This window comes from Schistocerca gregaria, chromosome X (genome assembly GCF_023897955.1).
Source record: "Schistocerca gregaria isolate iqSchGreg1 chromosome X, iqSchGreg1.2, whole genome shotgun sequence".
Lineage (NCBI taxonomy): Eukaryota > Metazoa > Arthropoda > Insecta > Orthoptera > Acrididae > Schistocerca > Schistocerca gregaria.
Window position 1 is genome coordinate 92,135,285 of NC_064931.1, and position 19,442 is coordinate 92,154,726.

Consider the following 19,442-nt stretch of genomic DNA (forward strand, 5'->3'; position numbering starts at 1 on the left):
GTGTCAAGCGTCTGGAAAAAATGCAGGTGACGCCCGTATATGAGAAGGGTAAAAGAACAGAGCCGCAAAATTACAGACCAATATCCTTAACATCGATTTGGTGCAGAATTGTAGAACACATTCTGAGTTCGAATATAGTAGTAATAAATTTCGTAGAGACCGAAAAGCTTATGTCCACGAATCAGCAAGTGTTAAGAAAGCATGGTTCGCGTGAAACTCTGCTTGCCCTTTTCTCACATGATATACTGAAGGGTTGCCGGCCGCTGTGGCCGAGAGTTCTGGGCGCTTCAGTCCGGAACCGCGTGATTGCTAAGGTCGCAGGTTCGAATCCTGCCTCGGGCGTGGATGTGTGTGATGTCCTTAGGTTAGTTAGGTTTAAGTAGTTCTAAGTTCTAGGGAACTGATGACAGATGTTAAGTCCCATAGTGCTCAGAGCCATTTGAACCAGCATTTGACACGGTGCCTCACTGTAGAGTGCTAATAAAGGTAGGAGCGTACGGAATAGGTTCCCAGATATGTGAGTGGCTCGAAGAGTACGCAAGCAATATAACTCGGCATTTTATCCTCGACGGCGAGTGTTCGTTAGAGACAAGCTTATCGTCAGGTGTGGTAGGACCATTATTATTTTCTGTTTATACAAATGATTTGGCGGACAGGTTGGGTAGCAATCTTCGCTTGTTTTTCGATGATGCTGTGATGCACGGGAAGGTGTCGAAGTTGAGTGACTGTAGGGTGACACAAGATGACTTTCTAGTTGATGTGATGAATGGCAGTCGGCTCTAAATGTGTAAAAATGTAAGTTAATGTGGATGAGTCGGAAGAACAAACCTGTAATGTTCGGATACAGTATTACTAGTGTCCTACTTGACGCAGTCACCTCGTTTAAACATCTGGGGTAACACTGCAAAGCGATATGAAATGGAACAAGCATGTGAGAACTTTTGTATCCCGCCTGGATAGGCGGTGTGTGGGTCTGCTCCTGTGATCTGCTTCTGCAATATAGGCCGGGAGTGAAGGAAGCGAGTAGGAGCAGGAGACGTGAAGCACTTCGGTACTGCATGTAACTTCGACACTTTTAATAGAGTCAAAAACTCAAGTAAATATCAAATGCTTACATAACTTTGGCTAGGATGAGCGCGTAGGTGTGAAGCCGTGGTCCATGTCTAATCCTGTGAAGTTAGAATGACTGTTCTATATAATCTCAAAACTAACAAATACTTGTTACTGTCCAAACTATAACTGAACGTAGCTAATACAAAGTCTCAATAGCGAGCTAGCCCACTCGGTAGTAGAAGCGATATTTCCGGGCCGTCTGCTCTTGATGAAACGGGCCGAAATCATGACGGCACTCCCTGTGCGTCGGCCAGAGGGCGCTGTGGTCGGCGTAGTTACATCTACATCTACATGGATACTCTGCAAATCACATTTAAGTGCCTGGCAGAGGGTTCATCGAACCATCTTCACAATTTTCTATTATTCCAACCTCGTATAGCGTGTGGGAAGAATGAACACCTATAATTATTCTTCTCTCGTAGTGCCAACTTACGAGAGCGTGCACCTACCTTGCGGCATCATAACTATCGACGACACAGAACTGTGGTAGGGAAGGGGAAAGGCCGACTTCGGTTTATTGGGAGAATTTTAGGAAAGAGTGGTTGACCAGTAAAGGAGGCCGCATATAGGTCACTAGTATGACCTATTCTTGAGTGCTGCTCGTGTGCTTTGGTTCCGCACCAGGTCGGATTAAAGGAAGACATCGAAGCAACTCAGAGGCGGTCCGCTAGATTTGTTGTCGGTAGGTTCGAGAAACAGCAAGTGTTATGGAGGTGCTTCGGGAACTCAAACGGGAAGGTGACATACTTTTCGAAGAAGAGTACTGAGAAAATTTAGAGAACAGGCGTTGAAGGTGACTGCAGAACGATCCTACTGCCGCCAACATACGAGGGTCGGTCAAAAAGTAATGCCTCCCATTTTTTTCTACTTAAAAAAATTAAGTTAAGTGAAAAATTTGAATTTGGCGCCATTCCTCAAACCTTCTTCTGCAATCCACTGCAGTAGTAACTTTCTGTGTCAACAGGTGGCAGCACAGCAGAAGTTTGTAAGATGGCCGACATCGATGTTCGTTTGAGACAGCGTTGTGTGATTGAATTCTTGAATGCAGAAGGTGAAACGCCCATACGCATTCATGAAAGACTGAAGAAGGTGTATGGTGTTGTGACAGTGGATGTCAGCACTGTTAGACGATGGGTTCGTCGTTGTAAGGAAGCTGAAGGGCAAACACCGTTGACTGACGAAAAGTGGAGCGGCAGGCCGGTGAGTGCAGTGACTCCACACAACATTCAGCAAGTTGATGACATCATTCGTGGTGACCGTCGGGTGACTGCAGATGAAGTGTGTCGCATTATTTCTCTTAGTAAAGGCAGTGTGATCACGATTATTAAACAATTGGGGTACTCAAAAGTTTGTGCACGGTGGGTTCCAAGAATGTTAACCGATCAGAATAAAGAGGCAAGGAAAACAATAGCCTCCCAACACTTGCAGCGCTTCCGTTTGGAGGGAGATGAGTTTCTGAAAAAAATTGTGACCGGGGACGAAACATGGGTGCATTTTTTTGAACCCGAATCAAAGAGGCAGTCAATGGAGTGGCGTCACACAAGCTCGCCGAGGAAGAAAAAATTAAAAATTTTCGATCGGCAGGGAAAGTTATGGCAACAGTTTTCTGGGATACAGAGGGTGTGATTCTGGTTGATTTTTTGGAGCAGGGATGCACAATAAATTCTGTTCAATACGTCACAACCCTCAAAAAACTTAAAGCACGTCTTCAGCGAGTTCGCCCAACAAAATCAATGGCAGATGTTCTTTTTTTGCATGACAATGCAAGACCACACACCAGTCGTCACACCTCTGACGAGATTGTCAAAATTGGATGGGAAGTTTTGCCTCATCCCCCATACAGCCCTGACCTGGCACCATCAGACTTCCATCTGTTCGGGCCACTAAAAGAAGCTCATCGTGGGATTCATTTTGAAGATGAGGAGGCCGTCAAAACATCCGTGCGTCAATGGCTTAGGAAGCAGAGCTGTGATTTTTACCGTGCTGGGATACATGCCCTTGTTCAAAGATGGACCAAAACTGTAGAGATGGGCGGAGATTACATTGAAAAATGACAAAATGATCCTCAATGTTGTGGTTTTCAACCTATGTAATTGCATTTAAATTTCTTGACAATTTAACGTAGAAAAAAAATAGGAGGCATTACTTTTTGACTGACCCTCGTACATTTCGCCTAGGGACCACGAAGATAAGATACTAGAAATTTGGACTTATACGGAGGCATACAGACAATCGTTTTTCCCTCGCTCTGTCTGCGAGTGGAACAGCAAAGGAAATGCCAAGTAGTGGTACGGGATATCTTCCGTCACGCACCGTAATTTGGCTTGCTGAGTATGTGGATGCAGAAATGACAAAACGCCTAACTTTAAACTTCTGTATGCTGAGAACTGAAGAATTATTACAATCTGTCTTTACTTTTATCCAGGTTTTCTCTTTATATGTGACACAGCAGTAAATGTGCTTTAATCAGGTTATTTATAAGGAACTATTCCGAATAAGACATGTTTTAGAACATGTATCGTAATACATTCAATGTCCCATTGAGTAAGCTGTGTTATGAGAGTGTTTTGCATCTTACGAAATTTCATTTCGAGCTTGCAGTTTTGTGGTCTATTACTTCAACACCAATTTGACGTTGGGTACATATTTTGAGACTCACTAAGCTGCATAAAAGTAAGCATTTCTTTTTATTTGACTTCAATGTTAAAAAACGGCTCATATGAAATGTTTATTGCCACCAAGTGCTCTCAGAAAAATTGTGAATTCCCACACAGACTGTACCATTCTTTCGCAGCTAGAGAAGAGAGATCTACCAACGACAGACTTGTACACATACTAACGGTACTTGACAGAGTGTGTGCAAAATTTATTAATTTTGTGTCTTATCTGTCTGAGCCGAGCGTTCCTCTCCCGCCGGCGGACGTAACCCGACGGTTGCTACGATGATCTCGAGTTCAGGAGTTCACTGTTTGCCTCTGTTTAGAGGTGATCCTCGTTGACATTATGTCGCCTCAAAAGCTCAGGGATTACTGTCGGTCAATCTTGACGTTAGAATCCTCTTCGTGCGTTTAGAACTCATACGTAGACATAGCCAGATTCACACAATGCGAAACTGAATTCGGAGTTGATGACCGCCATGTTGAGGGGCCATTATACATGTTGAGGGCCATTATACATGTTGAGGGCCATTATACATGTTGAGGGCCATTATACAGACAACAATAATAATGACAACGACAACGACGAGAAGTACATTTACTCGAGAGTATAGAAAAAATGATATTTATTGGCGTCAATGACAATGTGACAAACTTTTGCAGTAATTTATTGTGGGTTCTGACATGATTGTGGATTTATCTAGTCGCAGTTGGAGTCAGATGAAGGAGAATTCTAATTCTCTGTTTCACATGAGGATTTAGTATTAGTCGATAACGTGTGTGGTGAAATGGAAAACTTAAATTTGGACGTACTATGTGAGTTCCAAATTAATGGTAGGTGCACATCGTTTTGCAGTCTACGCTATGTGTAATTAATGGGTGTGGAATAATTACTAAAGTGGATAAAAAAATGGCTCTGTGCACTATGCGACTTAACTTCTGAGGTCATCAGTCGCTTAGAACTTAGAGCTAATTAAACCTAACTAACCTAAGGACATCACACACATCCATGCCCGAGGCAGGATTCGAGCCTGCGACCGTAGCGGTGGCTCGGTTCTAGACTGTAGCGCCTAGAACCGCACGGCCACTCCGGCCGGCTATCGTGGATCAGCAGGAGCTCCTAAACATATGCGAAGAATAACAGCAGATACGATAAACAGCGTGAGAGGTTCACAAAAATGTCTAGCAATCTACGTTTGCATAGCCTTTAAGAATTACACTAATTAGATCTCAAAAATTCGTATGAAAAATATATAAACGTGGGGAACTAAGGTTATTCTACAGTCCTCTGCGTACTATTCGTGAACATATGTTAGAAACACAATTGGTTTTAGCAGCAGCTGCAACATAGCTTTCGCTCATCCTATGCCTCATTTATGATCGTTTCTGTAAAATAATTTAGTTGAAGCTGACATTCGATCAGATATTGACAGGTTTGAGTCCTTTAATGTGGCGAAAAGACAGAATTCGTATCGATTCAGCAATGAGTTACAGTAATCTTTTTGTTTGTTTAGATGTGGGCGGTGACTTTTGAGCTTAAGTTAAGCTGAAGTGGGTAATGTTTCGCGTTTTTAATTTTCAGTACTCAGCGGAAAATTGGATATATTTGTGCCTCACAGGCAGATTATAAATTAACCTTACTGTACATCAGAACGAATGAAAGCTCGAAACACGTAGTTTACACCTAAGCAATATTCCAGATTCTGATGCAATCCTTTGCTACATTTTCTGTGTTAAGAAAATTTCGGTCAGCGGTGCACGCAGAATCGTTGGCAAAGTACAGACACATTAAAGCAGTTTTTAATCAACTGCTATCATTGTGGACGAAGCACATGGACGATGTGTGCTCGAAATTTTAAATCCGTTCGACGAAAGGCGCGGCTTAAGTTACAGGGGAGGGTTCTAGACATCAGCTTCATTTGCACCCTACGGTGTTCCATTCACAGTCCATTAATGTGGCGAAAAGACAGAATTCGTATCGATTCAGCAATGAGTTACAGTAGTCTTTTGGTTTGTTTAGATGTGGGTGGTGAGTTTTGAGCTTGTAGTTAGGCTGAAGCGCGTAATGTTTCGTGGTTTTCAATCTGAGCACTCGACGGAAAAATGGATTTATATTCTGCCTCACAGGCAGATTATAAATTAACTTTACTGTACATCACAACGAATGAAAGCTCGAAACACGGAGTTTACACCTAAGCAAGGTTCCAGATTCTGATGCAATTCTTTGCTACATTTTCTGTGGTGAGGAAAGTTCCGTCTGCCGTGCACGCAGAATCGTTTACAGAGTACAGACACATTAAAGGAGTTTTTAGTCCACGGCTATCATTGCGGACGAAGCACATGGACGATATGTGCTCGACATTTTAAATCCGTTTGACGAAAGGCGCGGCTTAAGTTACAGGGGAGGGTTCTCGGCATCAGTTTCATCAGCACCCTACGGTGTTCCATTCGCAGATAATTCGAAGAACATTGTTAGACGCGCCCGAGACGAGGCAGATTTGTTGTTGCGGCTACGATGCAAAGGAAGAGAGAGGTACCTGTGTAAACCGCGTGCCGGGAGCTACACAGCAGGTTCCACAGCTTGCCTCTCATGTCCCGCGCTCGCGGCTCCCTGGCTCATACTGGCTGCTGCGGCCGCGGGAGCGCCGCACGCGAATAGCTTTGCGCCCCACCATGCCGCTTTAACGTGTCACGTATGCGGCGGCGCAGAACGTCCTCTTTAAAAGGCGCCGCGGACGCTTTCGGTGCAGCCTCACGCGCCGACCGCCATCTTCCGACGCCGGTTATCTCCAAAATGCACTCAAGCACCACCCGCCGGATTCGCTCCATCGGCTCGAGTCGTCTGCAGACCGCGTCTAGACGAGTCGGCCTTGCCGCCGCTGGTTCTCACCGAACGCTAGACTTCAGCAGCCGGAACGCGTGCCGCTCAGGCGGGGGGGGGGGGGGGGGGGGGGGGCAACAATCACTACGTTTAAACTGCAGATCTCGTCGCACGCAACGTCTGCATTCTGACAAGGGAACCTCCCCATCGCACCCCTCTCAGATTTAGTTCCAAGTTCGCACAGTGGATAGGCCTTGAAAAACTGAACACAGATCAATCGAGGAAAGAGGAAGAAGTTGTGTGGAACTATGAAAAAATAAGCAAAATTTACAAACTGAGTAGTCCATGCCCAAGATAGGCAACATCAAGGACAATCTGAGCTTAGGACGCCGTGGTCCCGTGGTTAGCGTGAGTATGTGTGGGACAATAGGTTAGCCGGCACGGTAGCTCAGCGTGTTCGAACAGCATGTTACGCGCCCTCTGTAATAAAAAAACTGAGTCAATCGATCAAAAACGAACATAAGTGGATGTCTTACGAAGTCCGCCCCGACCAGATGCAGCGAACAAAATGAGAATTAAAAAAAAAGAAAAGAGAGGTCCATGGTTCAAGTCTCTCCTCGATTGAAAATTTTATTTTCGCAAAGTTATGATCTCTCCGGTGTTTTTTTTTTTCGTCGGTCGTTATATGAGGGCTATCCACAAAGTACATTACGTTTTGGAATTAAAAAAAATAAAGTATTGGAATTTTTTTAAATATATACAGATGCAAGCCACACTTAAATACTACTTTTCTACATAGTTGCCATTTAAATTAAGGCACTTATCGTAGCGATGGACGAGCTTGGAAATTCCTTCGTCGTAAAATTCGGCCGCCTGCGCCTTCAACCACGTGGTTACCTCTTCTTGAAGCTGTGCGTCGTTATCAAAACGCTGCACAGCCAACCACCTCTTCATTGCTCGGAATAAGTGGGAGTCGCTCGGTGCCAGGTCGGGACTGTACGGCGGATGAAGAAACAACTCCCACTTAAAAGATTCGAGAACTTCACAAGTGGCATTTGCCGTGTGGACCCGGGCGTTGGCGTGAATCAGCAAGATCTTTGAGCCCAACTTTCCCCTGCGCTTGTTTTGTATTGCTCTTCTGGGGTTGTGCAGAGTTTGGCAATACCTTTGAGAGTTTATTGTGGTGCCTCTTTCCAGAAAATCCACAAAAATCACACCTTTTCCGTCCCAAAAGACAGTCATTACGTGGTTGAAGGCGCAGGCGACCGAATTTTACGACGAAGGAATTTCCAAGCTCGTCCATCGCTACGATAAGTGCCTTAATTTAAATGGCAACTATGTAGAAAAGTAGTATTTAAGTGTGGCTTTCATCTGTATATAATAAAAAAATTCCAATACTTTATTTATATTTAATTCCAAAACGTAATGTACTTTTTGGATAGTCCTCGTATCTGCTCTGGGCGGACGTCGAAAGACACCCGTTTCAGTTCGTTGTTGATCCATTAACTCAGTTCTTTTTAATACAGAGGGCAGCTAGCCCTCTGACCGAACACGATCCGTTCGTTCATTAACGTCTCTGTTCACTGTAATAAGTTTAGTGTCTGTGTTTTGCGACCGCACCGCAAAACCGTGCGATTAGTAGACGAAAGGACGTGCCTCTCCAATGGGAACCGAAAACATTTGACCGCAAGGTCATAGGTCAACCGATTCCTCCACAGGAAAACACGTCTGAAATACTATATACGACACTAGTGACGGCATGTCCGTCACATGACAGGAATATGTTGCCGACCCACCTAAATTGTACACTTGGCGGATGGGTAAAAAGATTCTTCTACCTTGGCCGACTTAGGTTTTCTTGTGGATGTGATAATCACTCCCAAAAATGTGATGAAAACATAATAGTTTGTCACATAAACTGCAACAAATGAATGCAACAGTTTCACAGTCGCACGGTTTTCTCTGTGCTCTGTCAAAACGCATGTTTTTAACATTTTCAAATTTTTCCGTGTGTAGACCGTTAAATCCTAAATATGTCCAAGCAAATCTGAACATGTCCTGGAATTTTGGAGAGAGAAGTTGATTATGCGTGAGTGCCTGAACTTTGATAATTGTCTGAAAATAAAAAATTAAACTTTTCACTCGAAGGTACACTTTAATCTAGGACCTCTCGCTCCGCAGCTGCTCACGCTAACCACGGAACCACGGCGCTCCTGAGCTCACATTGTCCTTGATGTTGCCTATCTTGCATATGGACTACTCAGTTTGTATATTTTGCTTATTTTTTTCATAGTTCCACACAACTTCTTCCTGTTTTCTCGATTGATCTGTGTTCAGTTTTTCAAGGCCTATCCACTGTGCCAACTTACAACAAAATCTGAGGGGGGTGCGATTGGGAGGTTCCCTTGTGAGTAACATTCAAAACGAAATACGCCAGTTGGCACCTATCAATGAGTGCTCGGCTGTTGCGCATGCGCAGTTGTGCACCGACGCGGGCTTCCAGACAAGGCGAGCTATTTGGCTTACAACGCAGCGCGATTCCGCGAATATCGCAGATAGACTAGTAGCGAAGGTGAGACCTCGCGTATATTAACCCCTCTTCCATTTCGCACGGCTGCCCGCAGATCAACAGAGAAGCATCGGAAGTATCAGTCAACGGTGCCAGCGAATGTGTTGCGCACCTGGCGCCTGCGCCAGAACGCGAGCGTGTGCGCATGCGTAGATACCGCGCGCGGCGCGCAGTCAGCAGTCGAGTGGCTGCGGGTCATCAAACAATGAGACAGCAATAGGTGCTGACGTCGTGCGCGACAGAGTACAAGGGCCAATAATGTTGCAGAAAAAGTTTCAGTAATGTATTTTGTTTCGCGAGTCGTACTTGGCTGGGCTGATGTCAATGTCCCCTCGGCCAGTATGTGTACACAAAACTTTTAATCGAGCACACCTGCTCCACGTCATCAGCCTGTTGCATTCCCAAGTGCAATTGCGCATGCACAACACTCGTTGTACTGCGGAGGTCTGCGCCACGACAATTTCTTTCGCCGGCCGCAGTGGTCTCGCGGTTCTAGGCGCGCAGTCCGGAACCGTGCGACTGCTACGGTCGCAGGTTCGAATCCTGCCTCGGGCATGGATGTGTGTGATGTCCTTAGGTTAGTTAGGTTTAAGTAGTTCTAAGTTCTAGGGGACTGATGACCACAGCAGTTGAGTCCCATAGTGCTCAGAGCCATTTTGAAAATTTCTTTCACGATTAATGAAACTGGAATGCGCTTTCGCGTCTTATCTGGTACATAGGACGCTGGTCGATAATGTTGTAATGTGTCAAAAGAATTGCAGTTGAAACCTACTGTGAGCTGCAGTTGTCTGGGGTAGCGTTGTTGGCTCGTACACGGGAAGCAGTGGGTTAGAATCTACCTCGAATATGGATTTAGTTTCTAAATCTGCCGTTCTTATTTAATATACAGACGGGTCCAAAAAATGTATACACTGTTTAAAAGTCCATAAGTGGCAAACTATCTGACGGAGTTGTCTCATCTTTGGTGAAACTGTAGCTTAAAGTCCATCTTAAAGATATCACTGTAGGTGTTCGAAATGGTCACCAGTAACATCCACACACAAACGATGCCGCCCAACTGCAGCACGAACTTCTGGATATTTGCACATGAATGTACGATGGAATCTCGAAGTTCGTCCAATGTGCGTGGCTTTTGTCGTTAAACGACGTCCTTTAGTGTTCCCCACTGGTAAAAGTCCAGAGGAGTTAGGTCTGGGGTATAAACCTCATATACTTAAACAGTATTCCAGTATGGACTGTACACCCCATCAATCCAAAAAGTATCGAACTAGATTAATAAAAAACAAAAAATTTAAAAGTTGATTTTAATGCACAGGTGTTCTACATAGTCATCCCCACTTTAGTACAACGCTCAAAAGGTTCATACCATCATGCGAAACTGTCACAAAAGTCCTTTTTTGGAATGTTGTTCGTCTCTCGCGTCACACTGGCTCGAACGTCGGTTATGCCGCCAAAGCGTTGACCCTTCGCGTGAATTTCTGTACTTCTTTGTTTTTCGTTAGGTTCATATTCATAACAACGAGGCTCGTCAGTCGTGATTTTTTTTTCAGAAAAGAATTGTCCCCATTTTGCATTTCCGTCAAGTCGCGGCAGGTATCCACATGACGTTGTTATTGCTCGGGAGTCAGAGTGTGTGGGACAGAATTTACACTCACTTTTCTCCAAAACATTGTAGATAATTTCTTGCAGACTTGATTTAGAGATGCTGCTCAATTGCGATTTGTGAAAACAACGTTGACGCGCTACGGCTGCATGTCACTACTTAACACTATCTGCACTCAGTTACTTGTCGAATACACGTCTGTTGTTTACATTTCTTAGTTCAAGCTGCTACTGTTGTTACTGCACTGACGTCGCTTATACGCCAGGAATAAAATCGGCTCCGGCACTTTCAGGACTCTCTTTTATGGGAAACTGCGTTTTACAAGTATCCGACTAGGAAATAAAAACCCGCAGATACCAATGCTTACAACTGTGCTTATGTCATCAGTCCATTTCCTATACCAGTTAATTGCTATTTCAGCGAATTTGTGAAACATGACTGATTTCTAGTTGTGTAGTACATTTTCACGTAGTAGGTAGTTGCCAGTCTCCGCAAAACTTTATATTTGTGTACATTGGAGGTATTTGGCAGTCTCGCACCAAACTAATACATTGACAAGGATTTACAAGATATAACTATATTCTTTATCAGAAAGTCAAATGGTTCAAATGTGTCTGAGCACTATGGGACTTAACTGCTGTGGTCATCAGTCCCCTAGAACTTAGAACTACTTAAACCTAACTAACCTAAGGACATCACACACATCCATGCCTGAGGCAGAATTCGAACTAGCGATCGTAGCGGTCGTGCAGTTCCAGACTGTAGCGCCTAGAACCGCTCGGCCACACCGGCCGGCTCTTTATCAGAGTACACCTTTCCATAGAGGAACATATCTGCTATGAAAATTCTGAGTCTGCAAGCGGCAGTATCCGCTATAGGGTAAACAGTCTTGAGGTAAGACAGCTATCACTTCTGTGTATATAGGAATTTTTGAATGTAGAATAACGTGTTGCGCTCTACAAGTCAATTTACTTGAAGAATTATAGGAATATGTAGTGCATCTACAATGGAGACTACATACAAAACAGAACAAGATTCACACGAGAACCGTACGGACGAGATGAAAAAGATTAAAGCGAGTTCGGAGGCGTGTAGACATTTTTACCACTCCCTCCGTACACGAATGAAATACTGAAGCACCTATCACTATGCACTTACAGTGAATACGTTGCGTCCAACTTAAACGTTGACACTCCTAGTACGTTATAAATGTTTCAGGCTGCCGTTATAAATTTATAGTGAGCGATAGTACAGCAACGAGCTAGTATTTATTCCGCGAGGTTGAGGCAAATTTTTTATCTACCTAGGATTTGGACCAGCTCTGTTTTTTATGTAAAAATGTATCGGAAGATGGCGATACCTACTCGTATGTTAAGTGCAGATGCAGAAAAGACCACTGCAAGCGTACGATGATCAATATTTGTACCCTCATGAACTTATCTGTGTATCAGTTGACGTGGTATTCATGACAGTTAAATGAACTAGATAATATGCAACGAGTTCCTGTATTACGCTATGATTTCATTACTTGATGTGCGCTGTTAGTATAAACTTATCACTTTACTATAACCCACACTAATTCGCACAGACGAGAGAACTCACAGAGTGAGTAAAGTTTTGCTTTGACTGGATTCTCCCTTTCTTTTTAAGCCTTTCACGACTATAGCGACAAGATTTCGATAGACCTCGACGTTACACAGTCGGTGGTCTGGCTATTTGCCCCGACCTGTGTAAAAGACGGGAACTTCCGGTAGCCTAGTTCGTAGAGGGCTGCAAGGTTGCCGCAAAGGGGTAGCGAAGGCGATGACCTCTCCCCTCCTGAACTGCAGAGAGAACCAACAGTTCGATAATCACGGCTGCGGGGTGTTCCTGCTGTCAATAACAATTCCTCAAAGGTTCTTCCTAAGCAGAATTTCCTAATTACAAACCGAAATTTCCATTTTCCGTTCTAAACAGAAATCTGGATTTGGAAATAGAAATTCACAATTTACGTGAAAATCTCAAATTTTCGCAGTTTCGCTGATGACGTAAAGAACAATGCTCAGAAGTAAGTGCCAGGCTACGAACCTCAAGGTCTCTTGTTTGATCCCTAACTGGCCTTCGGATTCTCCTTTATTAGTGCTTTAGTAATGCGGTAAGTGCCAAATTGCAACTTGGTTCGGAGACGACCTTAAACAACAGATGTCCCTGTAGTTCTCTGTTTAAATCAGCTCAAAGTTCAGAGAAAGGCAACGGTATAATTTGAGACGTTGTGATTATTCATCATAAATAACTGTGGTGTCCAATCCAACCTTTGTTTTGATGACAGCTTTCCCTCTGTTACATAATTTGAGCGTTATCAAAAAATAACGCAACAAATTATTCGTGGTAGGCAATAGAAATAATGTAAGCATCAAATTAATAACATTTCACTATTAACAAGAAACAGGTATTCTGTGATGCAATCTCGAGCTGCAGTAATACTTTTAAACTTTCGTTCACACGCCCTGCATGGTCGCGAATGGAAAACTGATTCGAAAATGTAGAATAAATTTCTTTATATCACAATATTTGTGATCATAGACGTGAAATAAAGAAATTTATTTTGAACTTTCCGGCAGGTTAAAACTGTGTGCCACTCTGAAAACGGAAATGTGATCCTTGCAATCGTCTTATTGTCACCCAGGCGTGCTTTATTACTAGAATAAAATTTCAGTATGCCAGCATCATTATCCTTCAATGTCTTGAACCGAGCCGGGCAGAATGTCTGGATAGTTCTGTCAGAAAGATCACTGACAGTTAAAGCCAAGACTCTGGGTTACATCTCAAGTTTGTCACAGAAGCTTAACCTCTTACAAATTTTCGTTGCAATGCACGCACGACAGCTACACGACGAGCACCAGAGAAAAACAACTCCACGGCGTTTGATAACGCATCTGAACTTTGACTGCACACGTTTCTGTGTGTAGAAGACATCATTACAAACATTCCTGCCACAGCAAGCCACGCAAGTCGGGCAGGTCTGGCACGTTACCCAAAGCGGTCGCAAAGATTTTCGTTGAGATTCCAGTCCGAGAAATTTGCGGGCCAGTGAATACGTGTCCTGCTTCTGAAGTTTCTTACGTCATGTAGTCACAATTTTGGTCCAGTACACGTGGAGGTACAGTAGCGAGAGTACCAATTTCCGTTTCCTCGTTAGTAACTTTCCTTTGCCGGATATGTTTCCGATGCGTTAAAGACCCAGTTGTTCTCAATTTATACGAAGTTCTCGTGTCTGTCTTCCAATCTCTTTCTGGAAATTTATTTGCAGTTTCTAATTTTCTTTAACCTTTCCTTTTTTATGCTTATGATGAAAATATTAATAAATACAATACATTGCACATCATTTCGGTGTATTTGCTGTGTTAGTAAGGTAACAATTTAAAATATAAAATAGGAGAAGGTTCCACATAGAGACTCGACCCCACGATCCTCCGTTATGATTTTGTACTTTTTCCGCTGCGCTAACCGTTGCCTCAAACCTGCCTGAACAAGAAAAGCTGATGCCTCGACCGACCTGCGCCAAAAATGATATTTTTCTATACGTTTGGCCAGCTGGATGTCCCACTTCTGTCACTTTCATTCCTGGCGAAGCCCTACATATACCATAAAACTGTACAGAATCGGTGATAAGGAGTAGGCGGGGTCCACTTGATAGGCATAAGACATGGCCGGCAGCCAGCCACCCAAGAGACTAAATCCGGGTCGTTCACTCAAGGCGCTTATAAAAGTGGTCGCCCTCACCCATTCTAAGCCCGGCTATCTGCACCATCTGGCAACACTAGGATACAGAAGTGTGGTGTGCTCAAGATGTTTAAACCGCATTTCGGCTGTCTGTTAAAGATATCACTACGATGGAACGTCAAAGGTAACTTGAGTCACTTTCTAACAGGCCAATAAGAGCAAAACCTCCCAGAAACATTGCCACCAAAGAGTTTGTGGCTGCGTCAAGATCAGAACAATTTACGCTCGAGAGTTTCCTCGCTCTACAGCGGTCACTGACCATTCGCGGCCGGGCTCTTTGCACCAGCCGCCATCCGACCAGGTGACTGCGGCACGATGCACTTCGGCACGTTTCAGCTCTTGCATTGTTAGCGTAAAATTGCTTTTTAGTACAGTGTGATTTTCCGCTCGAAACACCTTCCATAAATCGAATGAGCACTATGCAGTTACACAAGACGCGTAGGTTGCTATGAGTGTATTTATCAACTATCATTTTCTTATTTGAAGCTCTACTGGAACAGGTGAGGCAATACTGACCCTACGACTTATCTTAGAAGAAAGATTAAGGAAAGGCAAACCTACGTTTCTAGCACTTGTAGACTTAGAGAAAGCATTTGACAATGTTGACTGGAATACTCTCTTTCAAATTCTAAAGGTGGAAGGGGTAAAATACAGGGAGCGAAAGGCTATTTACAATTTGTACAGAAACCAAATGACGGTTATCAGAGTCGAGGGGTATGAAAGGGAAGCAGCAGTTGGGAAGGGAGTGAGACCGGGTTGTAGCCTCTCCCCGTTGCTATTCAATCTGTATATTGAGTAAGCAGTAAAGGAAACGAAAGAAAAGTTCGGACTAGGTATTAAAATCCATGGAGAAGAAATAAAAACTTTGAGGTTCGCCGATGACATTGTAATTCTGTCAGAGACAGCAAAGGACTTGGAAGAGCAGTTCAACGGAATGGTCAGTGTCTTGAAAGGAGGGTATAAGATGAACATCAACAAAAGCAAAACGAGGATAATGGAATGCAGTCGAATTAAGTCGGGTGATGCTGCGGGAATTAGATTAGAAAATGAGACACTTAAAGTAGTAAAGGAGTTTTGCTATTTGGGGAGCAAAATAACTGGTGATGGTCGAAGTAGAGAGGATATAAAATGTAGACTGTCAATGGCAAGGAAAGCGTTTCTGCAGAAGAGAAATTTGTTAACATCCAGTATTGATTTAAGTGTCAGGGAGTCATTTCTGAAAGTAGTTGTATGGAGTGTTGTGGTGTCACCGACAGACACCACACTTGCTAGGTGGTAGACTTTAAATCGGCCGCGGTCCGGTAGTATACGTCGGACCCGCGTGTCGCCACTATCAATAATTGCATACCGAGCGCTGCCACACGGCAGGTCTAGAGAGACTTCCTAGCACTCGCCCCAGTTGTACAGCCGACTTTGCTAGCGATGGTTCACTGACAAATTACGCTCTCACTTGCCGAGACGATAGTTAGCATAGCCTTCAGCTACGTTATTTGCTACGACCTAGCAAGGCGCCAGCATCCGTACTATTGATATTGTGAATCATGTACCATAAAAGAGCGACGTTCTCCATGAATGGATTAAAGTTAAGTATTCCACAAGCTACGTCCGTTTTTCTCAATTCTAATTCCCTTGTCATGTTCCAGACCTCACGCCAGCCTGCGTGAGCTAGAACGCGTGCATTTCGGCCTCCTTTAGAAAAACACGGTTGGCTCTCGTAGCCATGTATTGAAGTGTAACGTGGACGATAAATAGTTTAGACAAGAAGATAATAGAAGCTTTAGGAATGTGGTGCTACAGAAGAATTCTGAAGATTAGATGGGTAGATCACATAACTAATGAGGAGGTATTGAATAGAATTGGGGAGAAGAGGAGTTTGTGGCACAACTTGACTAGAAGAAGGGATCGGTTTGTAGGACATGTTCTGAGGCATCAAGGGATCACCAATTTAGTACTGGAGGGCAGCGTGGAGGGTAAAAATCGTAGAGGGAGACCAAGAGATGAATACACTAAACAGATTCAGAAGGATGTAGGTTGCAGTAGGTACTGGGAGACGAAGAAGCTTGCACAGGATAGAGTGGCATGGAGAGCTACATCAAACCAGTCTCAGGACTGAAGACCACAACAACAACAACTATTTTCCGTGCAGTTACGTATTGTATTTTGCATACTTCAGTCTTATAACAGTTTCTTAAGCGTATAACACAGATTCGCAATAGAAAAATATCTAACATTTGCGGCGTATTGTTTCCTTTAGTTTTAATGGAATAGTGCAGGCACTGGAAGCAACTAGAAACATTTCTATCAAGTGGGGGTGAGTGTTATCGGACAAATCACACCAGGAAAGGACTTTTTTAATGTTTTGTTTCAAGAAAATGAATAATCTTCAACTTTCAGGAAGTCTCGAGAATATGTGATGAACTGTGACATTTGCATTTAGCAGGCTACGTAGATGTAGGAGTTCTGCACATACTAATTCAAAGCAAGAAAAATGAAAGCACACTATCTTTTTGCTTGAACGTCACAGTTCGCTCATTGGGCATTCCTATGTAGTATTGTTACTGATGACAAGTTATGAAGTCCTTACGTTAACTTCTTCAGAAGAAATTAATGGCTGAGACCTAATAAAAGACATTTTCACGAGCACTGGATTCGTGTGGAGGAATTCGGAATGCACAACACCCTTTTTGTGCCACTAGATGCAAAATATTGTCTGTTCACACTAATCATTTGGTCGCGGTTATGTGTTCTGTTAGGGTTCATCCATTAATTCACTCTTAAGAAGTTAACGCAAAAGTATCGTAAAATGCCACCAGTAACAAAATTGCATAGAAATTTTCAATGAGCGAACAGATGACGTTCAAGCATAAATTTAGTAATAGTCTCCCCTTTTATTTTTGTCACTTTGAATTATAACACACAATACTCATACACCAAAACTCTGTACCTAGCCTATTGGATGCAAATGCAGTTCCTCATACATGTCAATTTTCGAGACTTCCTGAATGTGGAAAACCATTCATGCCAGAACGATTGTCCTTGAAACAGAAAAAGCCTTTCCAGTCATGATTCGCTCGATGGCACTTACCCAACATACGATACAAATGTTTCGAGCTGCTTCCGCCTCCTGCACGACTCCATTAATCCCAAAACCAACAATATGTTGGATTCAAATGGTTCAAATGGCTCTGAGCACTATGCGACTTAACTTCTGAGGTCACCAGTCGCCTAGAACTTAGAACTAGTTAAACCTAACTAACCTAAGGACTTTACACACATCCATGCCCGAGGCTGGATTCGAACCTGCGACCGTAGTGGTCGCTCGGCTCCAGACTGTAGCGCCTAGAACCGCACGGCCACTCCGGCCGGCCAATACGTTGGAAATGTTAAACTTTTTCCATTTGTGACTCTACTGTATAACGCTTAAACAACTGTCCTAAGGCCGAAGTACGCAAAATCCAATGCGTAACTGCACGGCGAATACTAGGAGTGCGACTAATAAAAGAGTTGAGCAATACGCTTGTGGGAACCTATGCGTCTTGTATAACTGTTCCTGATTTACATAAATGATCTAGGTGATAATCTGAGCAGCCCCCTTAGATTGTTTGCAGATGACGCTGTAATTTACCGTCTAGTAAAATCAACAGATGATCAATTCCAATTACAAAATGATCTAGAGAGAATTTCTGTATGGTGCGAAAAGTGGAGATTGGCACTAAACAAAGAAAAGTGCACATGGGTACTACCAGAAATCCGATAAATTTTGAGTATACCATAAATCGTACAAATCGAAGGGCTGTCAATTCGACTAAATACCTAGGAATTACAATTACGAGCAACTTAATTTGGAAGACTACACTTGTCCGTCCTCTGCTGGAATATTGCTGCGCGGTATGGGATCCTTACCAGGTAGGATTGACGGAGGACATCGAAAAAGTGCAAAGAAGGGCAGCTCGTTTCGTGTTATCGCGCAATAGGGGTGGAGTGTCACTGATATGATACGCGAGTTGGGTTGGCAGTCACTGAAACAAAGGCGGTTTTCTTTGCGGCGAGATCCGTTTACGAAATTTCAATCGCCAACTTTCTGTACCTAATTCGAAAATATTTTGTTGACGCCCACCCACGTAGGGAGAAAAGATGACCATAAAATAAGAGAAATCAGATCTCGAACGGAAAGCTTTAGGTGTTCCTTTTTCCCACTCGCCATTCGAGAGTTGGTTCAAATGGCTCTGAGCACCATGGGACTTAACATCTAAGGTCATCAGTCCCCTAGAACTTAGAACTACTTAAACCTAACTAACCTAAGGACATCACACACATCCATGCCCGAGGCAGGATTCGAACCTGCGACAGTAGCGGTCGTGCGGTTCCAGACTCAAGCGCCTAGAACCGATCGGCCATTCGAGAGTGGAATGGTAGAGGAGTAGTATGAAAATGGTTCGATGAACCCTTTGCCAGGCACGTAAGTGTGAATTATCGTTTGAAAACGACAGTTCGCAGTGCAATGAACAACAGGGCGACGTTCTGTCACCTCCTGAGGGCTTTTCATATCGATTCTGAGAGGTGGTGCTTTTGAAAGGTTTTCCTCGACCACCGATAAGAGAACTGCTTGATTTCAACGCTGAATTCGCGATTCTGATCTCCATCGCAAGGACGTTAAAAGTAGTGTTCCATTGTGGGTAATAAGGGTTGTGACAACTTTTCCATCGTGTCGCACGTCCACAGTGGCAATAGGCAGAATTGTGGTGAAATTTGGTGCCAATGTGACTTCATTAACCCACCCTACTGCTCGTGTACTTCTGGAAAAGTGGAAGTGGAGATTGGCATGTGCAGAAACCTTGCTATTAGAAGCATCACCGAGCCAGAGTGTGACGTCGCAGGGCACCCCGCTTTTGCATCATTACGGAAGAACATTGTAGG

The 19,442-nt window shown here is 43.7% G+C and overlaps 1 protein-coding gene across 4 annotated transcripts in view; it reads right to left on the reverse strand.

Annotated features, from left to right (window-relative positions):
* The window catches only part of LOC126298679 (b(0,+)-type amino acid transporter 1), a 634,347-nt gene that overhangs the window by 287,537 nt on the left and 327,368 nt on the right, over positions 1-19,442 (reverse strand). Inside the window, exon 1 of one of the 4 annotated variants that reach the window (XM_049990112.1) lies at positions 6,308-6,397. The exons of the other annotated variants lie outside the window; for them this stretch is intronic. Coding sequence (XP_049846069.1) covers positions 6,308-6,362 — 55 coding nt within the window. The 5' untranslated portion in view covers positions 6,363-6,397. Of the gene's footprint in view, positions 1-6,307; positions 6,398-19,442 lie in introns of those variants that run through there. 4 annotated transcript variants of the gene reach the window in all.